Here is a 27,527-nt window from a genome sequence, read left to right on the forward strand (position 1 = left end):
GTCATCCCTACGGATGAACCTAGAAACCTACGCGAGCGTGTGCGCAACAATTCACCAAGCTTCATCGACACTCGATGAATTGTATAGGAACACAAAGAACACGAAAAAACTAATGTTCATTTGTATTAACAAACTAGCTGAGTACTCTTTGGTAGTATTTATTTCAGTTCTATTAGTCCATCTACTGCTTCGCCCCTCTCTCTTATCATCTCCTCAGCACCCCTCTCCCCCCCCCCCCTCTGTCCGTTTCCTTCTCCCCTTTCCTCTCTCCACCTCCACCCCCCTTATCTGTTAGTCTGCTACTACAACCTCTCGTCCATTTCCTCCTCTTTCCTTTCTCTGTCGACTTCACCTTTCCCCACTCCCCCTGGCCATTTCTTTCTCTTCCCTTTCTCTCTCCATCTCCTCCTTTCCCCCCTCCAACCTTTTCCTCTCTCCATCTCCTCTGTCCTTTCTCTGTCCATGTCCCCCTCCTCACTCTCTTTGCCCATGTCCTTCTTTTCCCTTTTTCTGTTCACTTCTTCCTCGCCCTCTCTCTGTCCATTTCCTCTTACCACCTATATGCGTCCATCTCCTCCCCTCCCCCCCCCCCCCCTCTCTGCGTGTCCTCCTCCCCATTCTCTCTCCACATTATCACCCCCATCCCAATAGGAGTTTAATGATCCCCACAGCATTTCTTTCCAGACAGTAAATATGTGTACTAAACGTTGTTGAAATCGATCCATGGGTTTAGGAGGAGTTCTTCACCTTCTGCCTTGTCCGTATACACACATGTTGCATGTATTCGACGTATTAGTACATATATTTTCCCTGCATTTCTAGCGAATACTGCCATGCAGTTCGGTTTCCACGTAGCTCAATGTCCATAGCTTCAAATATCGTGAAATAGGCGTCGTACAATGAGATAATTTCGTAGGTGCATTCAGCGGTATATGTGGATATTCTCTGCTAAATGTGTTTCGAACGGAATTAGTAGCAAAGAAGGTATAAATTTAAACGCATCTCAGCGTTTATGACATCATATCTCGTGAACTATATGTCGTACAACGCTATAATTTTTCAGGCACATTGAGTGGCATATGCAAATACTGTCAGAAAAATGTATTACGAATACAGTTAGTCGTCGGCTGATACTCGTATCAGAGTTTTCATTTCTCTCCTGAGATTTCCTATGTCACGGTACAGGCGTGGAAGTGTCGTTGATGGCTTAGCAATCCAATCCTAGCGTGGAACAGGCGGCCACAGACATTACAGCTGATGGAAGGTGGAGCACGTGGCTGAGCCTGGAGGAGTTTACGTCTCCGGCGTTTATCATTCTCCATTCTTCGACGTTCCAGCTCAAAGTTTTGAAGAGCATTTAAGGTAACTGAGCGCCAGCGACTTTGATCTTCTGCTATTGTGGACCAGTTACTCGGATCGATGTTCAAGTTTTTCCGATTTTTCTTGTACTGATCCTTATAACGTTTGAGAGGGGCACCTCGTGGCCTTTTACCTGTGCTCACTTTTCTGTACAGCATTTGGCGCGGAAGTCTGTCATTTTTCATCCGCTGGACATGTCCCGCCCATCTGAGTTGATGCCCAATGATAAGAGCTTCCATGCTATACATTTTTGCTTTCTCAAGAACAGCCGTGTTGGATATGAAGTCATCCCATTTCAGGTTCATGTTATATCTTAGCTTCTGTTGGTTGAAGCGTTCTAGTTTCTTCAGATCACAGCAATATAACGTTCAGGTTTCGCAACCATATAGCGGGGTGGAAATGACTACAGCTTTGTACACCATCAGTTTGGTGTACAATGTTAGGTCTTTATTCAGGAAGACACGCTTTGTAAGACGTCCAAATGCTACATCGGCAACACGTAATCTATTCTCCACATCTTTTCCAGATGAGCAGTTAGATGACAGTATGCTTCCTAGGTAGAGGAAATGGTCCACTTGTTCCAAGTAGTAATACAGTTAGTAGGAAAGAAGCAATATACTTAAAACTTTATGCCTGAAGCGACAGTTTTACTGCACGAACAGGGAAATTGTTGTGTGTTTTTCCTTTCATTAATATGGGGGGGGGGGGGGGGGGGGGTTGATACCGAGAAAAAGTTTCTTAAAAGTTTTAAATTATGTATCAAGTTTGGTGCACGTCAATACGTGCTCTCATTCTGAACCACTGCATGAGTGAAGTATGGGTATTCGCGTGTCATGGGCTATACTACTTTTTCACCGTCACGACCACTTCTTTGAAAGGTAGGTGGTTCTTACCCCGACAGTGATTCTTTACAGACCGTAGGTTATATGTGTACCCAGTTTCGTTAAAACTGGTGTAGCAGTTTCGGAGAAAATGTGAAACATACATACATACATACATACATACATACATACATACATACTCGTATACATATTTTTATAATATGTGTGGATATCTTTTTTTTCCCTTGACCCAATTTTTATGAAATAAAGCCTTAAGTTACCTATCAGACGCCATGGAAATTCGACCATTAGTTATCGAAATTAGCGTGTTCAAACAGACACGACGCTTTTATAGTTTTATTATCTGTAAAAGTTGCCCATGGCCACGCATTGCTGCGGCTCAGCTTGGTTAAATCGAAAAGAAAGAAAACAGAAAGCACATGTTTCTCACATGATGGGAATTGCGTGTACGTCCTAAACTATTCCCTCCCCCCTCCCCCACCGTCTCCTCCACGCCCTCTCTTTGTCCATCTCCTCCTCCTTCCACCCCTCTCTGTCCATCACCTCCTCCTATTTTCTCTGTCCTCCCTCCTCTCCCTCCATCTTCTCCTGGCCCCTCGCCCTCTCTGCTTTCCACTGTCCATGATCTCCTCCTCCCTTCCTATGTTCTCCTTCCCACCTCTCTCTGTTCCCTTCTGCCCCTTTCTCTGTCCATCTCCTACTTTCCCCTTTCTATCTCCATTTCCTTCCACCTCTCTGTCCATATCCTCTTCTCACCCCTCTCTCTCACCTCCCCCCTCTCTCACCTCCCCCCTCCCTCTCTCACCTCCCCCCCTCTCTCTCTGAGTCTTGTTTATATTAGCAATATGTAGTAGTTGTAGTCATAAGCCGATAAGCCATAAATACAACTTTCATGTTTGTTAAAATGTTGGACTCCTACATATTATATATAGATGTGTTTATATATTAGACATATTAAAAAAAAAGTATATCAGTAATGTAATACAACGTTGTGTTGTGAAGCAATCGGCGAAGAACTCTCAGATGATTAAGATTTTGAATAAACGAACATTAAAATTTTTTGTTTCTAAAGACAGATAAGAAATTAAAGAAAGTTATTGACGCCTTTAGCCGTGGGCACCCAACAACCCCCACCCACCCACCCACCCAACCATAAATTCACAGAAAACATAGGAAGAACACGTTGCTCTTCCACAGCTAGTCGTATCCAGAGTAACTTACCCTGAAGCGCCAGAGTAACTGATACAGCCATGCGTATTCAAATACAGAGATATGTAAACAGGCAGAAAACGGCGCTGCCGTGGGCAACGCCTGTATAAGACAAGTGTCTGGTGTTGTGGATTGGCAAGAGAGCCAACCCACTATGAGAGGAAGCCGAAAGGCACGCGTTTTAGCTCACGCAGGCTGGCGTGAGGTCTGGACAGGGCAAGGAAGTTCGACTTTAGCAAAAAAGGACGTAGCTGTTGGAATACTTAACTTTAATCCGTAAATGGTGAACATCGCTCTTGACGGTACATGTTTTACACCATCAATAGTAACTGGTAATGGCGCTTTGCTAGGTCGTAGCAAATGACGTAGCTGAAGGCTATGCTAACTATCGTCTCGGCAAATGAGAGGGTATTTTGTCAGTGAACCATCGCTAGCAAAGTCGGCTGTACAACTGGGGCGAGTGCTAGGAAGTCTCTCTAGACCTGCCGTGTGGCGGCGCTCGGTCTGCAATCACTGATAGTGGCGACACGCGGGTCCGACGTATACTAACGGACCGCGGCCGATTTAAAGGCTACCACCTAGCAAGTGTGGTGTCTGCCGGTGACACCACATCTGGCACAGTTGTTACATCGGTTACTGCTGCTACAATGTCAACTTATAGAGATTTAAGTGAGTCTTAACGTGGTGTTATAGTCGGCGCACGAGCGATGGGACACAGCATCTCCGAGGTAGCGGTGAAGTGGGGATTTTCCCGTACTACCATTTCACGAGTGTACCGTGAACATCAGGAATCTGGTGAAGCATCAAATCTCCGACATATCTGCGGCCGGAAAAAGATCCTGCAAGAACGGTACCAACGACAACTGAAGAGCATCGTTCAACGTGACAGAAGTGCAACCTTTCCGCAAATTGCTGCGCTTTTCAATACTGGGCCATCAACAAGTCTGCGTGCGAACCATTCAACGAAACATCATCCATATGGGCTTTCGGAGCAGAAGGCCCACTCGTGTGCACTTGATGACTGCACGACACAAAGCTTTACCCCTCGCCTGGTGCCGTCAACGCTGACACTGGACTGTTGATGACTGGAAACATGTTGCCTGGTCGGACGAGTGTCGTTTCAAATTGTACCGAGCTGATGGTCACGTACGAGACAACCTCATGAGTCCCTAGACCCTCCATGTCAGCAGGGGACTGTTCAAGCTAGTGGAGGCTCTGTAATGGTGTAGGGCGTGTGCAGTTGGAGTGATATGGGATCCCTGATACGTCTAGATACGACTCTGACCGATGACACGTACGTAAGCATTCTGTCCGATCACCTGCATCCATTCATGTCCATTGTGCATTCCGACGGACTAGAGCACGCCCAACAGGACATTGCGACACCACACACGTCCGTAACTGCTACAGAGTGGCTCCAGGAACACTCTTCTGAGTTTAAACACTTCCGCTGGCCGCTAAATTCGGCAGACATGACATTATTGAGCACATCTGGGACGCCTTACAATGTGCTGTTCAGAAGAGATCTCCACCCTCTCATACTCTTACAGATTAATGCACAGTCCTGCAGGATTCATGATGTCAATTCCGTCCAGTACTACTTCAGACATTTGTCGAGTCCATTCCACGACCTGTTGCGGCGCTTCTGGGTGCTCGCGGGGGCCCTACACGATATTAGGCAGGTGTACCAGTTTCTTTGGCTGTTCAGTGTTAAGGACTAAATAAGAGATGAAAGGCTAAAGTGTGCAGCGAGAGAAAGTAATGAAAGAACGTGTTCGCCTCATTTAGAGAGGCTGTCCACTTGTAGGCGCTGTTCTTCATAACCTCCGATGGTGGTGTCGATCGAGATGGGCTGAGTAGCTGATTTTTCAACAACGAGACGCTGGCTGCTTTACAGCTTCCCCGTTCGAATTTGTCCGTTGCGCGACTGCCGCACCACCTTGCTGAGGATACCGACACAAGTAGGGGCTGACCTAAACGAACCAACCCTGACTCTGGCCTCTCACAAGCCAAAGGCAAGCATTCTCCACAGATTGGAGACGTGATCACGTAGTGCCGAAAGGAACAGACGCGCCTCGTTTGCTGTACCCCTGGCACTGGGAATCTGGCGTCCCTACGTTTAACACCCAGAAGTGGTGCCCTGTTCTCTCTCGTTCTGAATTTCATAGCAGCTACCCTGTATACTTTTGCAACATAGCTGCAGATTTAAATAAACGTGTCATCGTTGTCGCACTTTATGGGACGAAAGTAAAAGTGGGAGGTAGTTTAGTGAGGCGACTAGCTGTTCTGACAGTTTACAATAATCATTACGTTTATCTGATTTAAGTTTTGCGCCGTAAGTTGGAACATCCTTGCTTGTGTGGGGGACTGGCGCGTCTGTGCCGTGTGGTGGCTGGTGCGAACCTTTGCAGGAGAGCTTCTGTAAAGTTTGGAAGGTAGGAGACGAGATACTGGCAGAAGTAAAACTGTGAGTACCGGGCGTGAGTCGTGCTTCGGTAGCTCAGATGGTAGAGCAGTTGCCCGCGAAAGGCAAAGGTTCCGAGTTCGAGTCTCTGTCAGGCACACAGTTTTAATCTGCCAGGAAGTTTCTTGTCAAAGTTCTTTAGACATATATATATACGAATTTTCGATGGAGAATCACGTAAACATTTGAAGTTAATCAGTCAAGAACTTGGCGAGATTTTTGGAAGAACGTTTTGTCTTTATATATTACATATTGCTTTAAAAAATAGTTACACAAAAACACGTGCGTATTAGGATGCAATGTTGTGTCAAAATTTCCAAGTCAATTGACCGGTTACTTTTATAGTTTTGCAAGCACAAACACACACAGGCTGACTTTTTTAAATACATAATTAACTCTTTCTTATCGATAAGTTTTTATTTATGGGCCCAAAAGTAGTGTTCTTGATTGGGCAACGTTGACGTGTAGCGGGTAGCTGACCTTGTCGGGGTTGAGCGGTACGACGGTCGGCGGCGTGCTGACGGAGGAGGCTCGGCGCAGCGTGAGCGCGGGCAGCGGGTGCCCGTGGGGGGCGCGGGCCGCGGGGGGCGGCAGCGTGGCGGCGGGGGCGGGCCCCCTGGCCTCGGCCGGCGGCGAGTCCAGGTCCTCGCTGCGCGCGAACAAGCGCGTGTCGCGCCGGCACGCGCCCAGCAGTGGCGTCAGCGGCGTGACCGGCGGCGCAGGCGGCGGCACCAGCGGCGACTCCGGCGGAGCGTGGGCGCTCACGCTGCTGCACACCACACAAGTTGATATATTCATACAGGTATCGACTGTATACTTTGACGGCCGATGGGTGACTGTGTAACGCTGCAGCGCAATTTCACCGCGCAGCTGGCAAGGATGGTAAGCGTGGGACACGGTCGATACCGAGGCAAAGTCTTTGCGAATTTCATTCCGTGTACTCAACTGGACAGTAACTGCTCCTCGCAGACAGCAGCGTGAGCAATATACGCAGATGTCAGGATTTGAGACAGGACATGTGGTCGATCTAGAAGAAGCCGGCTGGAGTAATCGCCAAATCGCTCGACATTTGAATAGAAGCTATACCACTATTCAGCAATGGTGAACGGTGACCGAACACAGATTCAGGAACGATGCGGGTAACATAGAAGACGAGGGAACCTGACCCAGAAATCGTCAGAGGCACTCAGAGCCCAGGATTCATCATTACCATCGCTCCAGTAACAATAATGACCATTAATAGGCGGCTCACAGAAAGGGAACTGATCTCACGGAGCTTCTTGCGACTCTGTACACCAACAAGACCGTTTGCAGAGGTGTCGTGCATATTCGGTCTCCAGTCACATTGATTGGAGTAGAACTGTCTTCAGTGATGAGTCTCACTTCTAACTGAGCCCCCGAAGACCAGCGGTGTCTAAAGACGCTCTGAGCACCAGTGTGATCTATCTTTTGCAGCCATTTTCTTTTTTTTTTTTTTTTTTTTGGGTCATCAGTCTTCTGACTGGTTTGATGAGGCCCGCCACGAATTCCTCTCCCGTGCCGATCACTTCATCTCAGAGTAGCAACCTAAGTCCTCAATTATTTGCTGGATATATTTCAGTCTCTGTCTTCCTCTACAGTTTTTGCCCTCTACAGTTCCCTCTAGTACCGTGAAAGTCATTGCCTCATGTCTTAACAGATGTCATATCAACCGGTCTCTTCTCCTTATCAGTCTTTTCCACATATTCCTTTCCTCTCCGATTCTGCGTAGAACCTCATCATTCCTTACCTTATCAGTGCACCTAACTTTAAACATTCGTCTGTAGCACCACATCTCAGATGCTTCGATTCTCGTCTGTTCCAGTTTACCCACAGTCCATGTTGCACTACCATACTATGCCGTGCTCCAGACGTACGTTTTCAGAAATTTCTTCCTCAAATTAAGACCTATGTTTGATACTAGTAGACTTCTCTGAGCCAGAAATGCCCTTCTTGCCATTGCTAGTCTGCTTTCGATCTCTTCCTTGATCCGTCCATCACTGATTATTTTACTGCCAAGGTAGCTGAATTCCTTAACTTCATCTACTTCGTGGCCACCAATACTGATGTTAAATTTCTCGCTGCTCTCATTTCTGCCACTTCTCATTACTTTCGTCTTTCTTCGATTTACTCTCAATCCATATTCTGTACTCATTACATTGTTCATTCCGTTCAGCAGATCATGTAATTCTTCTTCACTTCCAGTCAGGATAGCAATGTCATCAGCGAATCATATCATTCTTATCCTTTCACTTTGAATCTTAACTCCACTCCTGTACCGTTCTTTTATTTCCATCATTGCGTCTTTAACAGTAGGGAGGAAATATTACATCCCTGTCTTACACCCTTCTTAATCCGAGCACTTCGTTCTCGGTCGTCCATTCCCTCTTGGCCATACGGCCCGACAACCAGGACTGGTGGCCTGGAGCGTCGTCCATTCCCTCTTGGCCATACGGCCCGACAACCAGGACTGGTGGCCTGGAGCGCCATTTATTTTTTTAGCAGCCCCCCTTTGGTAGTCATCCGCGACACCATTACAGCCCAGCCGCTGGTCGACGGTATTCTACGCCCCGTTTTGTTGAACTTCACGGCAAGCCATTCTGGGCTTACATTTCAGAAAAGTAAAGCGCACCTGTACACGGTGACGGTTTCTACTGCTCGTCTTCGTGCTTGCCAAGCCCCACCTTGGCCAGAAAAGTCACCAGGTCTCTCCCCAGCTGAGAATGTTTGCAGCACTACGGGCAGAGCCCTCCAACAAACTCGGAAAATTTGATGCGCCGATTGGACAGAATCTGGCACGATGTCGCTCAGGAGGACATCCGACAACTCTGTCAGTCAATGGCAAGCCTAATAATTGTTTGCATAAGGGCCAGAGGTGAACCGCGTTACCCGATTTGCTCAATTTGTGAGGCTCTTTCTCTTGAATAAATCATCCAATTTTTCTGAAATTGTAACAGTTTGTTTCTGGTTTGTTTCCACCAGGAACTGCGTGCTCCACTCAGTATTAATGAGATCCGAGATTGGAGGAAAGGCAGCATCAATCATAAATTTATCTGTTTAATGAAGACTACCTTCACTTCTTGTGTAGCTATCTTCAGTGCAGTTATATCCAAGTCATGATGACTCATCGTAAATGAAATCGCACATGGTAACACTTTGCCATTGCAGATAACAATCAGTTAAAACCAACTTTTAACTTTTAAGATCTACAGATTTCCGTCCCAATCGAATAATTCTTTCGTGGTGCGTCCTGTGTTTTTTTCCTTAGAGTGTATTTAGGAAATATTCCATCAATTCTTGGATGAGCAGGCATATTATAAACTTGGATACACAGTATTAATGTTCTATAATAATATTTATTTAATAGTTCACAATGAACCTGCTTTGGGCGTCCTAGGACATGGTCAGATAACATGACATTAAACAAATAGTCACCACCACTTTAACGAGGGTTCACAGCTGTATTAAAATTGTTTTTCAAAGATACGTGACATTTTACGACTATATCGATACATAATACAGCATAATGTAATATCCAAAGAGGCTAAGAACAAATAAATCTTATATTAAAGTATATTCAAAGTTTACCAGATGGAAATCAATCAACCAAACGTCTTTTACAAGTGATTAATGACTCAAACTACTTTGTTATCTGGACAGACTGGTGAATGTGATGAACACCTCTGAGAGGAAACAGAGGCGAGAAAGAAGTCTATGGAATGTGAGTGTGGAACAACTGTAACAGGCACATTTTCTAATAGCGAGGAAAATATTAAGTAGCCAGTTACTTTAGTAAGGGTGAGTAATGGAACTGTGCTTGGTTATTAAGGACCGGCTTACAGTTTTTTGACTGATGTTTATTAATGACCAGAATTTCGAGCAACATTAGTTGTCTGCCTTCAGTTCCTCTATGGAGAACAACACATTTAACATCATACGAATGACGTTCAGTAAGAACATGTTCAGCAAAGGTGGAATCTTTCTTTTTTTATCTTCAACTGATTTCATGCTCAGTCAGTTTAGTTGTTGAACAGGATACTTTGCAAGTAGAGTTTGGATTTTTTCCCCTTACCACTTACACCTGATTATGAGGAACAAGTGGCACTCGGTGTGAACTTACCACCTCTTGACTATGTTTGAAAACATCTGCCAGAAAATATTTTTACCGAATATATATGGGAGAGAGCTGAATGTACTGTAGATGAAATGAAAAGGTTTATGTCTGCAACAATGATGATGTCATACTTGTGCTGCAGGATTAGGATTTATTGGGCCAAAAAGACTAGGGTGGATTGTATTGCCAAAAAAGATTGCCGTGACAGAAATTGTTAATGATGAAGAAGTGTCTCTTGAAGTAAAACAAAATAATAAATTTTGGAAAATACAACCTATTCTTGAAAGTGTACGGAATGGTTACAGACTGAACCCTAGGCCCTCTGACGTTTTTGTTGATAAATAGATGATTCCATTTTGGGGTCACAGTAAAAAATTTTGTCTTGGCTGCAACTGATGGCCTTCGTTTAGATTTCTCCTTTTACCATGGGAAAGGTACTTCTATAGTGACTGACACTCATTATGAAAATTTGGATGTAGGTGGAAAAGCTGTTATAAAACTGACAGCCAGTCTTCGTCCTGGAGTGACCATACACATGGGCCGTTATTTCACATCGGAGTCGCTTTGAGACAAACTGCACAGTGAAGCTGAGTGTCAAGCCACTGGAACATTACAGAACTCTAGAATTCCAGAAGATTCCAAACTATCATTGGACAAGGATATGAAGAAAATTGGTAGGGGATCCATTGGTCAGTCAGTGAGAAGTGAAGGACAAGTTTGTGTAGTGAAGTGGTTCGACAATCGCCCTGTTATCTTTATGTCCAGTAGAGAAGGAGTAAATCCAGTTGATAAAATGTCGCCGCTGGTGCAGGGAAGAAAAAAGTATACCCAAGTGGACTGTCCCGCAGTTGTAAGCACCTACAATTCATATATGGGAGGTGTTGACTTTCTCGACAGGTTGATCAGCTATTACAGAATAAGTTGCAGAACTAAGAAGTGGACTGTAAGGTGATTATGCACTTCACAGATTTCGCTATTTCTGCTTCATGGCTAGAACACAGACGTGATCAAGCTGTCTTGGGTACATTGAAGGATGACGTTCTAGACTGCCTCCAGTTCAGAGAAAAGTAAGAGGAATATCTACGGCATACGCGGGAATCTGAAGTCATATCCGATGATAATCCTGACTTCGAAAATCCAGCACCAAAGCGATGCCCTACGGACCGATAGTGTTCTACATGTACCAGAATTTCCTCAACCGGTTACCAAAAATCGCTGATAAGGCACGAATAAGATGTTCCACCTACAAAGTTTTCCTCTGCCTGCAAGATATACGCAGCTGCTTGGAGATTTATCACGAGCTGTGAAGACTAAATGAATTAAATTTGTCATCAGAAATAAATGACTGTATTTCAAATTTTTTTCTAATCTACTTTTCTTTTGTTCAGTAGATATATCTCGGTACAATATTGCAACAATAAAATGTATTTTTGTATTAATTTAAATAAATACTGCATCGATAAAACTAAAAATAATGTTCTTAATGGAAATATGATTTGTGGAACTTCATTACACCTTGAGACCTAACGTCCCCTGTGGTGGACATCCCTTTGCAGGATTAGGAGAAATGAATGATTATTTAAACATTTTTCTAGTGTTTCTAGTATTACTAATGAGCAAATTATGGAAGAAAATATAAAAAATTTAAATGAAAATTTTCTCAGGACTGAGGAGGTTATCAAGCACTTGCATCTCAGCGGTAAAGAGTCTACTGTTTTTAGAGCGTGCATGACGTTGAGAAGTCACAGTCTCAGTGGCAACATTTCTCTATGTAAGCAATATCTGATGGCTGCAGACCCACTTACAAAGAAAACAGTTTATTTACTTTGTTGATTGTTTTATGTAGACTGGCAAGATCAGAACCACCAGGCTCTCCCTCGCAGCTGACCAGGCGCACTGCATACAGGGTGGTTCACAAGTGTAAAACCACCCTTTTAAATTAAAAGCAGGTTGATGAACAGAAATATAAAGTCAAGTAGTGGAACGAGATGAGAAAGGGCGAAAACATGGGAAGCTATGTTACCAACATGGCAGCCATATTGGAAGCCAGCAGCTTGGACGAAATTCGTAATTTTCAAATAGAAACTGTGCCATGTGAGATATCAAACGGACAATACGTCATCTTTATGTTTTCTGTCGTTCCTTAATTTCTTCTCCATAACTGCTGTTACGCCACGAAGTAGAAAAGGGGAAGAAATTAAAATTTTTCTGAAATTAGCGCAGCCACAGGAGGCTGCAGGCAGAGGTGAGGATGTAGCCAAACAGTAGAAAGAAAGAATAAACACTGTAAGTCGGTCGGTCACATACATAAGCTCACGTTGCTAGATGAACATCAATCGCTGGGCACATGTCACACAGTCAGCAAAATGTCCAGAGAGAGAGAGAGAGAGAGAGAGAGAGAGAGAGAGAGAAAATCATTAGATGTTGTTATGTGAAGAAACAAGGTTTACCTCAGATGCAGTACCACCTTTCAGAGTCTTGACAGTGCAGTTAAAGACTGCAGCAAGTTGTTAAGCAAACACAGCAGAATGGTGTTCGCTGGCCACTAGTAAAAAAGTAGGCCACATTCGATCGTAACACGCAGAGCCACATGTCATTATCTAAACCCTTCTCCACAAACACCGCAGTTCATCAGCTCTGAATTCAGCTGATCTTTAGGATTGACGGCATTTGTACTGTAGCACTCGATTCAACGATTATTTCCATGCAGTGACATCCATGTATTAAATGTTCCAGCACAAGATGTTACAGCACCTCGAAAACTCGATGCTTGCCATTCCTGAGATGACAGCATCCAAGTAACCATAGCCTTCTGTTCATGGGACTTGGTCAGCAACTACTAGGCTGCTGTTGGGGAGACTGAGGATCTTCCAATACATCTCTCAGTGTTTAATGCACTAACATCATAGTCACTGCTGGGTGTCTCTGTTCCTGGTCATTGCTACAGACACTTCTAGGTGCCAAGGGCTTATCCGTGTCGTGGGAGAAGGATCAGCTGACTATATGCCTTCTGACAGTGCGCTACATCCTATGAGTCTTTGCGTGGAAATAAATAGCTTTGTACACTCATATGAAGTTTATCATTTTGTATTTATCTAATTATTACTAGTGAAGTATAATGAATATTTTCTTACTCACATGTACACTGGTGGGAATTATATGATTACACTTACGTTTAAAGCCATGGTTTGAAAATAGACTTGATGGTTCTTAGCTAGTCACCACAAAGAAATTACTATTATTGCAGCTGTGACAGATATTAGAAAACAGTGTAATAGCCTAGTCGCTGGTTCCGTCTTTCATCAGTATGTTGGAACTTCATAAATGAAAAATAAGTTCGAAAGGAGACTGGAAAGACAGAGGTGTGTGTGTGTGTGTGTGTGTGTGTGTGTGTGTGTGTGTGTGTGAGAGAGAGAGAGAGAGAGAGAGAGAGAGAGAGAGAGAGAGAGAGAGAGAATAGGGAGGAAATTGGAAATTTTACTAGGCAATGTGTTCAGTGATTCTGGGTAAGTGAAAACCAGACGTATTAAGTAAGAAGTTGGATATAATTATCGATAGTAAGGTATGTTTACTTACGTTATTCCTTTTTATTATTTGACGTGACGGCTGTGTCATAACTTTCTAATTCTGTTAAGTTGAAAAAACAGTGTCACATACTCGTAAAGGGAGTAGCATCGGTCAAAATTCGAACACAAGTTGCTATAATAACATGTCCGGAAACCAATACAATTTGTCCGGAAACCAATACAATTTAAGATATGAGCAAATGTGTTCTCTCATTTCAATGTATCTATCACGTAGACGCAGACACTACGGGCGGTGCTGCATTTGGTTAACTCCTGACACATCCTTCAGCCCTTCTTGCCTCTATTGGGATTCCTTCTCGGGCATTTGTCACATTCTGCTGTAACATTTGCACATTGTTGGTGGGTGGAGCATACACCAGCGCCTTTAAATTTACCCGTAGTCAGAAATTCAAATGATTACGATACACAGAACGGGGAATTCCTCGACCAATCCATCGCCTATGTAACATGGCGGTGATGTATTGTCGCACGATACGCAGAAAATGGGGAGTCGTCCGTCGTGTACAAATCACAGTCATTGTCTTTCTACGTGGATACCTTTCCCAAGAGCAATGGTAATTCTTCGCGCAGAAATCGGTGATACGCGGCACCTGGTAATCTGTCTCGTAAAGCGTACGGTCTATGAGTTTGTCGCCGACAGCTCCTGCACCATACGGCGATCCTAATGCCTCACGTCTATTATTGCTCGAAGCGTTGTAACTGCCCACACGTGTATATTTATTATGCCAACACTTGTGAATCTAATCTAATCTGTAAAAAAAATGTAGACTGTGAACTTCAACGGCCTATATCTCAGCAGGTATTGGTTTCCGGATATATCATTATAGGAACTTTTCTTTCAGTTTGGACCAACATTACCTCCTGTCGGAATACATGACACTAATTTTCTAAAGAGTCTGTGTATTCTCTGCCAGGTTCCTGTTGGTAGGTTAGTCCCGTACGCCGACGGAGTAGTAAATAATATTACCAGCAAAAGGTGTACTTTTGTCGAATCCCAGTGATATTTCATCATTTCCATGAATTCCGGCATTCCTTAGTTGGTTCTGCATTATTATTATTATTATTATTATTATTATTATTATTATTATTATCATCATCGTCATCATCATCGCCTTCTTGAAGATGCTCTAAATCCACGTTACTAAATAAAATTCTGTGTGTTTCTATAGCACAAGCATTTCACTCCGTCTATTTGCGAAGCATCCTCAGAGGCCTGTAATACATGTTTGTAGTACGCATATAACGAACATTTTTCCAGATATATTACAGTTTTTTCGTTGCTCTCTCATTGTTAGGTAATAAACTACTTTTTGGAGTGCAAGTTTTGTAAGGGTAAATTATTATTTGGTCCTGCTTATGATTTTTTGGGATCTTATTATTGCATATGTGCTAATGTGTAATTGTACGTGTTTGTCCTACATGTAGCAGGATGTCTGATTGTTGGGGTCTGCGAGCACATTTCACCTAAACACGTCACTGTCGCTGCATATATATTTTTTAAACAAGTATTGACTGTGTATGTTTACTGTTTGTAGTATAGCCAACACTAGCTGTGTTTTTTTCGGTCGGCTTTTGTTTTCATTCTGATGTCTGTGTGCATTTGACATTTGTTTGTTATGTAGGACGTCTATTGTTGCGCGTGGAGAGGGATGCTCCGGACACGGAGGGAAAATGAGTGGAAGGAACAGCATTTTTTAAAATTCATTTGTCATTGGCGGGGAGATCGAGTAGGCTTTCGTTTAATATGTTTATGTTCCATTTCCCGGTTTCTTTTTGTGGCTAACATCCATGAGATTTTCTTCCATTAATTTACTCATTTATTACTGTGCTCTTTTTATGTGAAAATTCACTTGCAAAGCTAGGAGTTTTCCGTTGTGACTATTCGCTCTAATAATTTTCAAAATGGTTCAAATGGCTCTGAGCACTATGCGACTTGACTTCTGAGGTCATGAGTCGCCCAGAACTTAGAACTAATTAAACCTAACTAACCTAAGGACATCACACACATCCATGCCCGAGGCAGGATTCGAACCTGCGACCGTAGCGGTCGCTCGGCTCCAGACCGTAGCGCCTATAACAGCACGGTCACTCCGGCCGGCAGTAATTTTCATATCCAGTTCCATGTTAGATGATTAATGCCCACGATTCAATGTGTGCTCAGGAGAAGAAGAATGGGTGTTTTCACACTTTCAGCTTATTATGTGTTCTTTGTATACAGGGCGGTCAGAAACAGTCTGCAAAGCTTGTTGAGGCATTGCAGAGTAGGTTGTACTGAGAAATTACTGTTAAGATAAAAATTATTTGTGTTGCGCCGTTTCGAGTTAATTAGCGTTGGGCCGCGCGGTGTAGCCGCGGGGTCTGGAGCGCCTTGACACGGTTCGCACGGCTGCACCCGTCGGAGGTTCGAGTCCTCCCTTGGGCATGGATGTGTGTGTGTGTGTGTGTTTGTGTGTGTGTGCTTTGTCCTTAGCGTAAGTTAGTTTAAGTTATATTAAGTAGTGTGTAAGCGTGGGGCGATGGCCTCAGCAGTTTGGTCCCATAGTTATAACCACAAATTTCCAAAATAATTGGCAATGAAGTGGGCCATCAGGCGGCCGCGAGTGCAAATTGAAGCGGCCCGCCAGATGTAATTACTGTCAATCGTTCTCACGGCGTAGATGATAGTGCACGAGAACTGCTCAGCCTTTGGCTCGGGTTCGATCCTTACTGCGGTCCCATGTCCAATTTTTGCATCGCTCTCTTGCTCCGTTTTAGGAAAGCACACGAAGGAGCACGATTAGCGACACTGTCTCTGGCGGGCAGCTTGAATTTGCGCCCACGACAGCCTGACTGGCTAACTTCAGTGCTAGTTAACTCGGAAACGGCGCAACGTACCGAATGCGCACCTCAGTAATTATTTCTCAGGCCAACGTAGCCCGCAACACACTTACAAGCTTTTGAGACTGCTTCTGACGGCCCTGTGTGGCCTCGTCACTCGTCTGCGGCCGTGCTCACTGACGCGCCTCACCTGAAGATCTCGTCGAGCAGCTCCTGGCGGCGCTGCGCCGAGACGGCGGGCCGCTCGGGAGGCGGCGAGAAGGCCTTCGTCTCGGGCTCGGGGTCGGCTTCGTCGTCGCAGTCGCCGTCCGTCACCGTGATGAGCGTCGCCACCGTGTTGGCCGAGTCCGTCGACGTGTTGATCGTGTTGTTCGACGAGGTGGACGTCGTGCTCGAACCCATGATCACCACCTGCGGGGCAGGGAGGCACCTCAGTCACTCTGAAAATCCGCAGCGTGGTCCGCAAGAGTGGAGCCACGCTTTTAAAACAAAACAGTTGGATAAACAGTAATTTAAAGTTAAGTAGTATGAGATGGAAGACGGGAAAACGCGTGAGGCTGTGTCACCAACGTGACGGTCTTTTTCAATTCGCCATATTGGCTCAATCTAAATTTCAAATAGAAAGGAGATGATGCGGCATATCAAACAGTCAAGAATTCCACGAGAAAAACTTTGCCGATTTGGAGGTTACACACCGATTCTTCGTTTTCTCTATGTATATTGACAATGTGAAGGTGGCAAGTCGCGCGGAGTGGCCGCGCGATTTGGGGCGCCATGTCACGGATTGCGCGGCCCCTCCCGCCGGAGGTTCGAGTCCTCCCTCGGGGATGTGTGTGTGCGTGTGTGTGTGTGTGTGTGTGTGTGTGTGTGTGTGTGTGTGTGTGTGTGTGTGTGTGTGTCGTTCTTAGCGTAAGTTAGTTTCAGTAGTGTGTAAGTCTACGGACCGATGACCTCAGCAGTTTGGTCCCTTAGGAATTCACACACATTTGAACATTTTGGAGGTGGCAACTGGCTAGTCTGAACCAGTTACGGATTTGGGAAATTCCTTTTTGACTGTATTCGAAAAACATAAAACAATAAAAATAAAAGAAAAATTAGTTTACAGCAGGTTGAATTAACGAAAACATGAATCTGGAAGCAGTTACTTCCATAAAATGGCTACGAGTTTGTATACAGAGCGATTTGAAAGGGACGTTTAATCACGAGTAGGACAGATGCCAGACTGAAATTCACTGGAAGAATAATCAAGAAATGTGGTCCATCAGCAAACTGGGTGGCTTACAAAACACTCGTTTGACCAATACTTGAATACTGGTCGTCAGTCTGGGATCCGCACCAGACAGAAATGATGGAGGCAATCCATAACATTCAAAGAAGAGCAGTATGTTACGTCACAGGTTCATTTAGTAAGCGAGAAAGTGTCATGGAGATGCTCAGCCAACTCCAGGGGCAGACGCTGCGAGAAAGGCGTTCTGCATCACGTTATCGTGTGCTGTTAAAGTTTCCAGAGCGAACAATACAGGGAAAGTCAACCAATAGATTGCCTCCCCCTGCGTAGATCTCGCGAAAAGACCAGGGAGATAAAATTACGGATGATCTCTGCACGTTGGTTCCTGAGGTTTCCCGAAGCACCGCTCACAGAATTTTAACGGAAACATTGAACTACCGGAAGGTGTGCGCAAGGTGGGTGCCACGCATGATGACCGAGGACCACATGCGGTAACGAGTTGATACTTCCCGCGTATTTCTTCACCGCCTTGCAACCGAACAGGACAACTTTCTGGACTCAATTGTCACGGGTGACGGAAGCTGGGCAGACCACTTCATACCTGAGACCAAGAAACAATCACTCCAGTTCATAACTTTCTGAACAGAATGGTGGCGAGCTGGTATGACATGGGCATACAAAAACCGCCACAGCGTCTTCAAAAATGTATCGACAGAAATGGAGATTATGTCGAAAAATAGCTAAATGTTCAAGCTGTAAACTGATGTAAAGCATTGTAGAAATAAACAGGTCTATGTACTTATAAAAAAATAGGAGACCTTACTTTTGGGAATACCCTCGTATTTTTCCCAAGCATCCTTAGAGAAGGGCTGATACAAGAACATTGTCCTGTTGCTCTTCGCATAGCGAGCTGTCGTCGTCGTCCTCGAAATATGTGGGAATCGACGCCCCAAAGAAAGGTGTGGTTCCATTGACGCCCTTGTCCACCCCTTGAGGCCTTTTCGTGTCGATTCTGAGCAGCGGTGTGGCTGTAATGTTTTCCTCGGCAACTCTTAAGAAAACCAATTGATTTCAACGCTGGGCGTCGGGGTTCTGACCTCCATCGCAGATGTGTCAAAAGAAGGGGTGAAACGTGGGTAAGAGGGGTGTGACGATCTTCCAATCTTGTGACACTGCCACGGCAGCGTTGAGAAGAATTTTGGTGAAATTTGGTTCCAGTGTGATGCCGTTAACTGTTCTTACACGTCACATGAAGTTCTGAGGTCGGGCCTTTCTTTCGCATATGTCGACACCGTGCATTTGGAGCAACGTCAAGCTGGAAGGTGACGTCACATGGCACCACGTTTCTGCGCCATTACAGAGGAAGGCCGTATTCACCTTTAAGACAAATTTCAAATTCTGGGTCTCAATGGGAGACCATTACGGGGGTTTCAAAAAAGTGATAAATTGTGTTGCGCAATATCGATTAACACAGGTATGATTAGATTAGTGAGCGTAGGCTCATACCCTGTTTCGATTTTAATGCAGTCTGACCATCATTCACATTAATTCAAATCAACAATGACAGGTGACTGCTACTGTTTTCTCGTTGCTGTGGTCTTCAGTCCGATGGCTGGTTTGATGCTGCTCTGTACATTAGTCTATCGTGTGCAAGCCTCTTCATCTCGGCATAACTGTTGGAAATGACATCCACTTGAACCCGCTTACAATAGTTATAGTCAAGCGTTGGTCTAAATCAACTGTTATTACTCCCCACACTTCCCTCCATTATCAAAATAACGATTCCTTTTTGGCTCAGTATATGTATCGAACCATCCTATTCCTTTTTTTACTTGAATTGTGCCATACATTTCTTTTCTCCTCGAACAGATCCAGTACCTCTTCAAAAGTTTCTCGATGTACCCATATACACTGATCAGCCAGAAAATTATGACCACCGGCCTACTATCGATATAAACACGATTAGGCGCTAGCAGCGTTACCTGACGAGGAATGAGTGCTAGTCAGATACCCGCACCGTGCATATAGTATCAGTGAGCGTGCCGTCCGTGTGTAGAATGGGGAATGGACGCGACCAATCTTAGTTTGACCGAGACCAGATTGTGATGATCCGAAGGTTCGACACGAGGATTTCAGAAACTACACATGTCGGGTGTTCGAGGATAGCTGTGGTGAGTGTCTTCAGCACATGGCGAGGCCCAGGTGAAACCACGTCCAGACGTCGTGGGGTTGGATGGCTACCTCTTATTACAGATGTCGGACGTCAGAGGCTGGCAGAGTGGTAAAACAGGACAGGCGGTGAACTGTGGCGGAACTAACATCAGACATTAATGCTGAGCAGAGTACAAGCGTGTGTGTGAACACACAGTGCAGTGAACACTCCTAAAGACCACAGGCTGCGACCAATGCTTGTGCCAATGTTAACTCCACAACATCGGCGAATGCCCATCGACACAGGACATCGGCGCAGTGGCAGAGCATGGTCGGATGAGTCGTGTACCTTCTTCATCATGCCGGTGAGAGGCCACGAATCTATTATCTTCCACGAGAACGGCTCCCTGACACCCGTACTAGGGGACAGAGACAAGATGGTGGCGGTTCCATTATGCTCTGGGGAACATTCACGTGGGTTTCCACGAGTCCAGTGGAGCTCGTGCAAGGCACCGTGACGGCCAAGGAGTATCGTACACTGGTTGCAGACCACGTACACCCCTTCATGACGAGCATGTTTCCAGATGCTGTTGCATTTTTCAACACGATAATGCTATATGTCACAAGGCCAGGAGGGAGTGGTTCGAGGAACACAGTGACGAGTTCCTGTTGATGTGCTGGTCACCTAAGTCGCCAGATTGAACGCGATCAAACACATTTGGGTTGTGATTGAACGTGGTGTTAGAGCTCATCGCCCCCCCCCCACCCCCCGGAATTTACGGGAATTGGGTGACTTGCGTGTGTAGATGTGGCGCCAACTCCCTCCAGTCGGCTACCAAGGCCTCATTGCTTCCATGCCACGAAGCGTCGCCGCTGTTATCCGTGCCAAAGGTGGACATTACGGCTATTAGGTAGGTGGCCATGATGTTCTGGCTGATCAGTCTAATAGTCTAATCTTCAGTAGTCTTCTGCAGGACATTTCAAAAGCATCTATTCTCTCCTTGCCTGTAATGTTTCACTACCATACGAGGCTCCACTCCAGACAAATTCCTTAAGAAAAAGACCCTCTAACAAATATGTCAACATATATGTTAACATATTTCTCTCGTTGAAAAAAAGCCTTTGTTCCTAATGCACATCCACAGGTTATACCCTCTCTGCTTCTGCCATAGTCAGTTATTTTGCCTCCCGAATAGAAAATCTCGTTTAGTAATTTCAGTTCCTTATTTTTTATCTTATTTCCTCGCATGACCTAGAAATCGTCTGGCGTAACCGTACGGTGTGTCCCTTCCCACCTACTCCTCCCGAGCCCCTCAAATACTGATGTCGAAATACGCGTCATACAGGAGATGCAGCTGCAGTCAGTGTCTTGAAGACCGATGACATCACTGAAATCTTCTGTGTTGGAAAAGAAAGAAAGAAATTAGGGTTTAAAGCCGCGTCGACGACGTAATCATTAATGATGGCATAGAAGAGAGAACTGGGGAGCGACGGGAGAGGAAACCGGCCATATCCACTGCAATGGAACCATACCTGCATTTCCCTTAAGCGATTCATGAGCGAAACAGAAAGTTTTTTGTGGTTCAATGGTTCAAATGGCTCTGAGCACTATGGGACTTAAGAGCTGTGGTCATCAGTCCCCTAGAACTTAGAACTACTTAAACCTAACTAACCTAAGGACATCACACACATCCATGCCCGACTCAGGATTCGAACCTGCGACCGTAGCAGTCGCGCGGTTCCGGACTGCGCGCCTAGAACCGCGAGACCACCGCGGCCGGCAGTTTTTTGTGAATGGAGCCGTCTACATCGCTTAATATACAGGGCGATTCTAAAGTCGGTAACTTTTGAGAATTCGATACTTCACAGAATAATGTAGGTAGGGAGATTAAAGTTGACTCACCTGCTTGGAATGACATAGGATTTTATTGTATTTTCCCAGTGTCTTACCAACGAACGGAAGTTTGCCAGTCCTTTACCTGCAATAGCCTATGTCAAGATTCTATTTCACATCACAACAAATTTAGTACTTTGATATAAGATGGTGTGACATAACTGTCACATATCACTAAGCGATAACTTTTCACTTCCTGTCACCATTTGGTGGTTATTTTATTGAGAGCACTGGACGTTTGTGTTTGGACAGAAGACATTGCATTTTTTGTGAAGGGAAGGTGCACCTGCCTTGTGGTGTCAGGGTCCTGTTGTCGGCAGGAAGCAGTCAGTGAATCTCACTGGGAGAAGTGAATCTCCCACAAAGACGGGCAGTTTTCAAAGAAATGAGACTGCTGCTTGCTTCGTGCTCTTTTTGGGAAGAACCAGCGCCTGGCCTAGCCAATGGCAGGGGACGCCGTGCCGCCACCGTTGTCACCAGAGAAGAATTGAGTGCGACACTTTTGCCTTTTCTGCACGCTCCAACGCTGTCAGGCCAGCATGGAAAAGGCGACTGGCTTAAGTCCAAAATTTTGGTCATCCAGCTGAATTGAGCTGACCCACCACCATGCTCGGTGCAGAGAAGCCGATCAATTAGAGAGATACTGCTACAGCCTAGTACCAGCCCCCTGTTTGTTAATGTGCATTTTCTACACCAATACAGGAAAGTTTTTGCTGTTTTCACCTGTTTTTCTTTTATGAAATGAGGGATAGTCTCACCTGTCGCATTGGCAGCAGCACTGAGTCATCCCCTCCTTGTAGAGATTTTTGAAATCTGGGAACTGAGGAGGAATACAAATTTTGTGGTCACTCGATCACTGCCCGCTGTCACGCATTCGTCCACCACGCGACTGGTCTCCTGGCTGCCGTCTGGTACGGATTGGGACATGCTTCGCTTATTTTTGGATCCTGTGGTAGTGCGATTCGTACTCTGAGCAACTCGCCACTTAGCTGTTTTGGCACGCAACTCTTGTTGTCTATTTGATTATAATTAGCGATTTTGTCTCATTAATGATGAAATCACGAGTTGGCCAGGCAAGGTTAAGATCTTAACGTTTTCTCCATGTAGTCTTCCGTATAATTTGGTATACTCTCGAAGCGCTAGCGTCATTTTTGTGATATTATTGAGAACTTTATCCGCTGTCAGCTACTAGTGAATTGCGTCAATAACCGCAGCAAATAAAAATCTATTATACTCGGACATGATTTAAATTACAAGATCATTTAAATTTTTGTACAACTACCCCAGGCTTAGCCGACCCACTAATTAAAAATTATAACTTGTTCATAACCAGTCTTTTTCTCACTATGACGGTGTTACTGTTGTGGACAAGGCCCAAACTCAACGACCATTCTCTTATTATTCAGAGAAGGCAACGAGCATTGTACTCGCTCCTCTTGGGGTTATGTCTTGGGACATACCTGAAGCCGATGACGCTCCGACCAACATAAGATGCTGAGTACTCCATACCAAGAAATTCTCAATCCAGTGACAGCTTTTATTTGAAAATCCATAATATCGTACTTCTGTAAGTAATCGTTGGCGTGGTAAGGAATAAAATACTTTTGGAAAACAAGAAATACAGCATATACCTGATTGTGTTATCCGTGGCTTTTAGGATGTTGTGTGAGAAAAACCAGAGTTCGGATTCGCATGACCGATGTTTCCGCGATCCGCAATGGCTGGCACGGAAGACGTCATTCTCAAGATGGCTGCCTAACGTTTCTGGTGTTTTGTAATATGCATGACACGATGTCTCGCCCTTTTCTTCAGAGTGACATGGGAAGTGGGCTGTGGTTAGTTAGGCATCTCTAGGTTTTTGAAAATTACGTTTCTCAGCCTGAAGACACAGTCGGTTTCGACTGTCATCATAAAATAATTTGAGTATGTTACATCGACACTCCTCAAAGTACAACCGAACAACGACGAAAGATGCCTGCAATGTGAGCCTAGTCTGTGTATTTTTGGTACATTTGTCGTGAGCGCAGTTTATTTTTCGTTTCTGAACATGTGAACTTTTTATTTTCATCACTAGTATTAATGTGAGCAATATCCAAAGATTTTTTTTTTAAGAGAAAGTAGGAGAAACGTAATAGCTTCGAAATAATACCTGGTTATACGCGGAACGTAACATTCGCGAGCGTAAATATAGATAAAAAGGTGGTGTTTTGAGAAGAAATCATCAACGACGGATAACGGTGTAGTTTTTCATTCTAAAGAGTGTTTCAACACACGCTCAAAAATTCTAACTGTTTCAGTGGTTCACCTCACGCCACACGTAAATAAAAGCACGTGCATTTCCAGCCCTTCCCAGTACCTAGCGAACGCATTTTCCGCCTTGGCATGCCTTCGCTTCCCTCAAAGTTATTCTTGACTTTACGAATCTGACGTACTGCTGACCACATGTTCGCAGTACACGCGACTCGCTGACATAAAAATGGAGCTGCTATCATGAAATGTCAGGAAACCCATATTTCCGAGTACTGGTATCGGAGGACTTATGGATGAGGAAAATTTGCGACTGCCGCCGATGCAGACGGACCTAAGATATTTTGTATGCTTGAAGAGAATGTGATGAACGCAGTTAATAGAACTGACCTTTAGCATGTCAGGAAGATTTTGGTTCGCAGTATCATTCAGAAAGAGAGAGAAAATAATTGTAAAAATCATGATCATTACCATGATTACTTTCTTTTTCTTGGGGTTCTACTTTTTTACAATAACTCAGGGCGATAATTACGTGAAGCGATATTATTCAAACCGGAAATGGGTTATCTTGGGATCGACCAAATTCTACTAGTATTGTTACCATTGTGATTTTCAGTGGAAACTATTCGAAAAGAGTTACAGACTATCATCGTTCAAGCAGTGTAAATAAAGTACAGTACCACGCTTCTCAATCTATCCTCTGCTCACAAGTATTTAATGGGACCTGGACTTCATGGCCTGTAGTTTTTACTAATATTTTGAAATTTAATAACTCAAAAACTAACAGATATTGGACTGAAGCATTAACTAAATAACATTGGTCACAAAAGAACATTTTTTTCAGTTATGAAAACAAAACACACTGTTTCTGGAAGATAATTCATCCTTGAATCCACATCCAATTTCAGAATTTCTCTACCGGTCTCAGTTTTTATGTAATATTGGTTTCTGTAAATGCTTACGCCAGTCTATGTATTATAGCGCTATATGTTCGTGGCGAAAGAAGAACGAAAAATCTGCATCAGTAGTTATTCAAAGAAATGAGCAACATAAGAGTAAAGAATAGTGAATAACCATACCTAATAATGTTTTTGTCCTGATGCCCTGCGATATTTCGCCTCAGGAAGACCTCTTCGTAAGTTTCATAGTAGTCGGACAACATTACAGTACTCCAGTCGTCTTGATAACGCTTTTCCATTTGAGAAAAGTCCTGATGGAACCGTTCTCCATGTTCGTCACTAACGGCATCAGGGACACTGGGGAAAAAGTCAAACTGGTCGTTCAAGAAATGTATCTTACGTGACATGTTACATCCTATACGGCGGTATGCTCTCACTAGTTCTTGTACAGTATCGCGATAGTTTTCTGCCTTATGGTTGCCTAAAAAGTTCTTGTAAACACTTACGAAAGATAGCCATGCCAGGTTTTCAGCATCACTCAACAAATCATGGAAATTTTCATCACCCATTAATTCCATTATTTGTTGCCCTACAAATATTCCCTTCTTAATTTTTGCTTCACTGATCTTGGGAACTTATTTCGCAAATACATGAATTCATGTTATGTTTTGTCCATGCCTTTCACGAAGTTTTTATAATATCCAGTTTAACATGCAGTGGAAGTGGATACACAAGTTTTGGGTGAACGAGAGGAGTCTTCTCCTTATTATTTCCTCCAGGCAGCAGTTCTTTCCTAGCAGGCCGCTTTCCCCAGAATAGTGTTTTTTTTCTGTCTCTGCTGTCGCACTCGCATACGAAGCAGCAGTACTTTGTGTACTCAAGCTGCAAGTCGAGCACAACTGCAATAACCTTGAGATCTCCACGTATATGCCATTTGTATTTCTCATATTGATTTGTGTGAATAGCAGGCTGAAGTTCTTACATGTCTTCTTCATGTTAACTGCTTGTCCAGTCGGAAGAGAAGGAAATTTGCTCCCATTGTGGAGAAGTACTGCCTTCGGACTAAGTTTGTTAGAATTTATGAACTAGCGCCAATCACTTACAATGATGTTCGATGTCATTACAAAAAATTATGTCACCTTCCCTGGAAAAATATTCAGAAAACGGAACATGGCGGTCACCATAAACACTCAAGAAGAAGAAGGAGATTCCTTTCTTTTAATCGTGACGCTAGAAGTTCAGCCTGTTGCTTCGACAAATTTAAATCACGAATAAGATCACTGAGGGCCCCTCGAGAAAAAAAAGTGGCTCATTTGATTCTCAGGGGACATAAAATGCTGGATCGTTATCATATCTTCTTCTCTGTCTTCTAGGTGTTCGTCTCCATATTCGTCTTCACTCATTGTCACATTCTCAGGAGGCGCTAATACCGGCAGCTCTTCGTTGTGACTTGTAAGTCTTAAAGTAGATGGTAAATGCGGATATTCACGATTTTTCTTGTTTTAGATGAGATTACAGGTATTTTTGTCACACAGAAAAAAAAAATCTGTTCGGCGATTCGTTGGTTACCTGCAAACCATGGGGACATCAAAGGGTATGCGTTATGATCCTCTTCAAGATTAAGATTTTGTTTTTGCGATTTCAGAGTTAAGTCACCACAGACATCAGAAAAAGAATTTGGGCTATTTGTACAGGTGCAAGGGCAGTTCTTCTTCTGAAATCACACAAAACACAAACCTTCAGGAACACAGCTGACCGCACTTCACTGGGTCAGAGCTCTTTCACTAATGAGAGTGACACACAAAACACAACGCGACGCGATGCAACGTGAGCGTCACTCATCAGCCTTCTTCATATCCTGGCTGTGAATTTCGGAACTGACGATCTTGTATGGAATTCCTTGTATATATTTCAACTGTTTACGAACAACTACACCCCCAAAAAATAAATAATAAAAGCAAATTAATTAAGCAATACCAAAGTAAGCAATATAAAACATTTTCAAGTTTTATTTGGTTCGTATTTTTGTATTTTTTTTATAGAAAAAGGGTACCGTACGCGAAAACTGAGCAAAATAGTAAACAAATGACTTCATTTTCGAAGATACACCATTCACACCCATTATTTATAACAAAAATTCTGTTGACCAGTGTAATTAGTACATTACGACCTATATGTACCAAAAATTTAAAAACTATGGAATACATGGAGTGGATATTGGTTTTGATCTTATGTACTGAACTACTTTTAATTTTTATTTTAAGTTCTCTGTACTCCCACACTATTCAAAATAAAAGGTCAAACCAAATTTTATTCTTTAATTATTAACTCGTTGAAACAGCAGTCCAGGAATATTAACCAATTTGTTGCTTAGTGCATTTAAAAAATGTTGTTTGGAAGTCAATTTTTCTCCTAGTAATTTAATAACAAAAGACATCCTTCAGCTTAAAATATTTAAAACATTGTAGAATAATTTGGTTCATTGTGTAGGTAAGCATTAATGCAAAATTTTGTTTTTGTAGATTTAATACTGGATGAAATAATGATACCTTCGTATGCAAAAACATCGATTACGGGAAACTGAAACTAAAGATTTGCATGTCTTTTCTTCTCAACGATAACAAGTCAAAACACACCAGCTCCATAATCTTGCGATTCTGAGCGTCCTTTTCGTCGTCTTTCGATTTATTTCTTTTCT

At 43.8% G+C, this 27,527-nt stretch overlaps 1 protein-coding gene across 1 annotated transcript in view; it reads right to left on the reverse strand.

The window, feature by feature from the left end:
• LOC124620098 overlaps positions 1-27,527 on the reverse strand; it is a 309,262-nt gene that overhangs the window by 176,063 nt on the left and 105,672 nt on the right. The window contains exons 2-3 of the mRNA XM_047146767.1: positions 16,601-16,821; positions 6,355-6,643 (exon numbers count right to left, since the gene is read on the reverse strand). Coding sequence (XP_047002723.1) covers positions 6,355-6,643; positions 16,601-16,812 — 501 coding nt within the window. The 5' untranslated portion in view covers positions 16,813-16,821. The remainder of the gene's footprint in view (positions 1-6,354; positions 6,644-16,600; positions 16,822-27,527) is intronic.

Source organism: Schistocerca americana, chromosome 6, assembly GCF_021461395.2.
Source record: "Schistocerca americana isolate TAMUIC-IGC-003095 chromosome 6, iqSchAmer2.1, whole genome shotgun sequence".
NCBI lineage: Eukaryota > Metazoa > Arthropoda > Insecta > Orthoptera > Acrididae > Schistocerca > Schistocerca americana.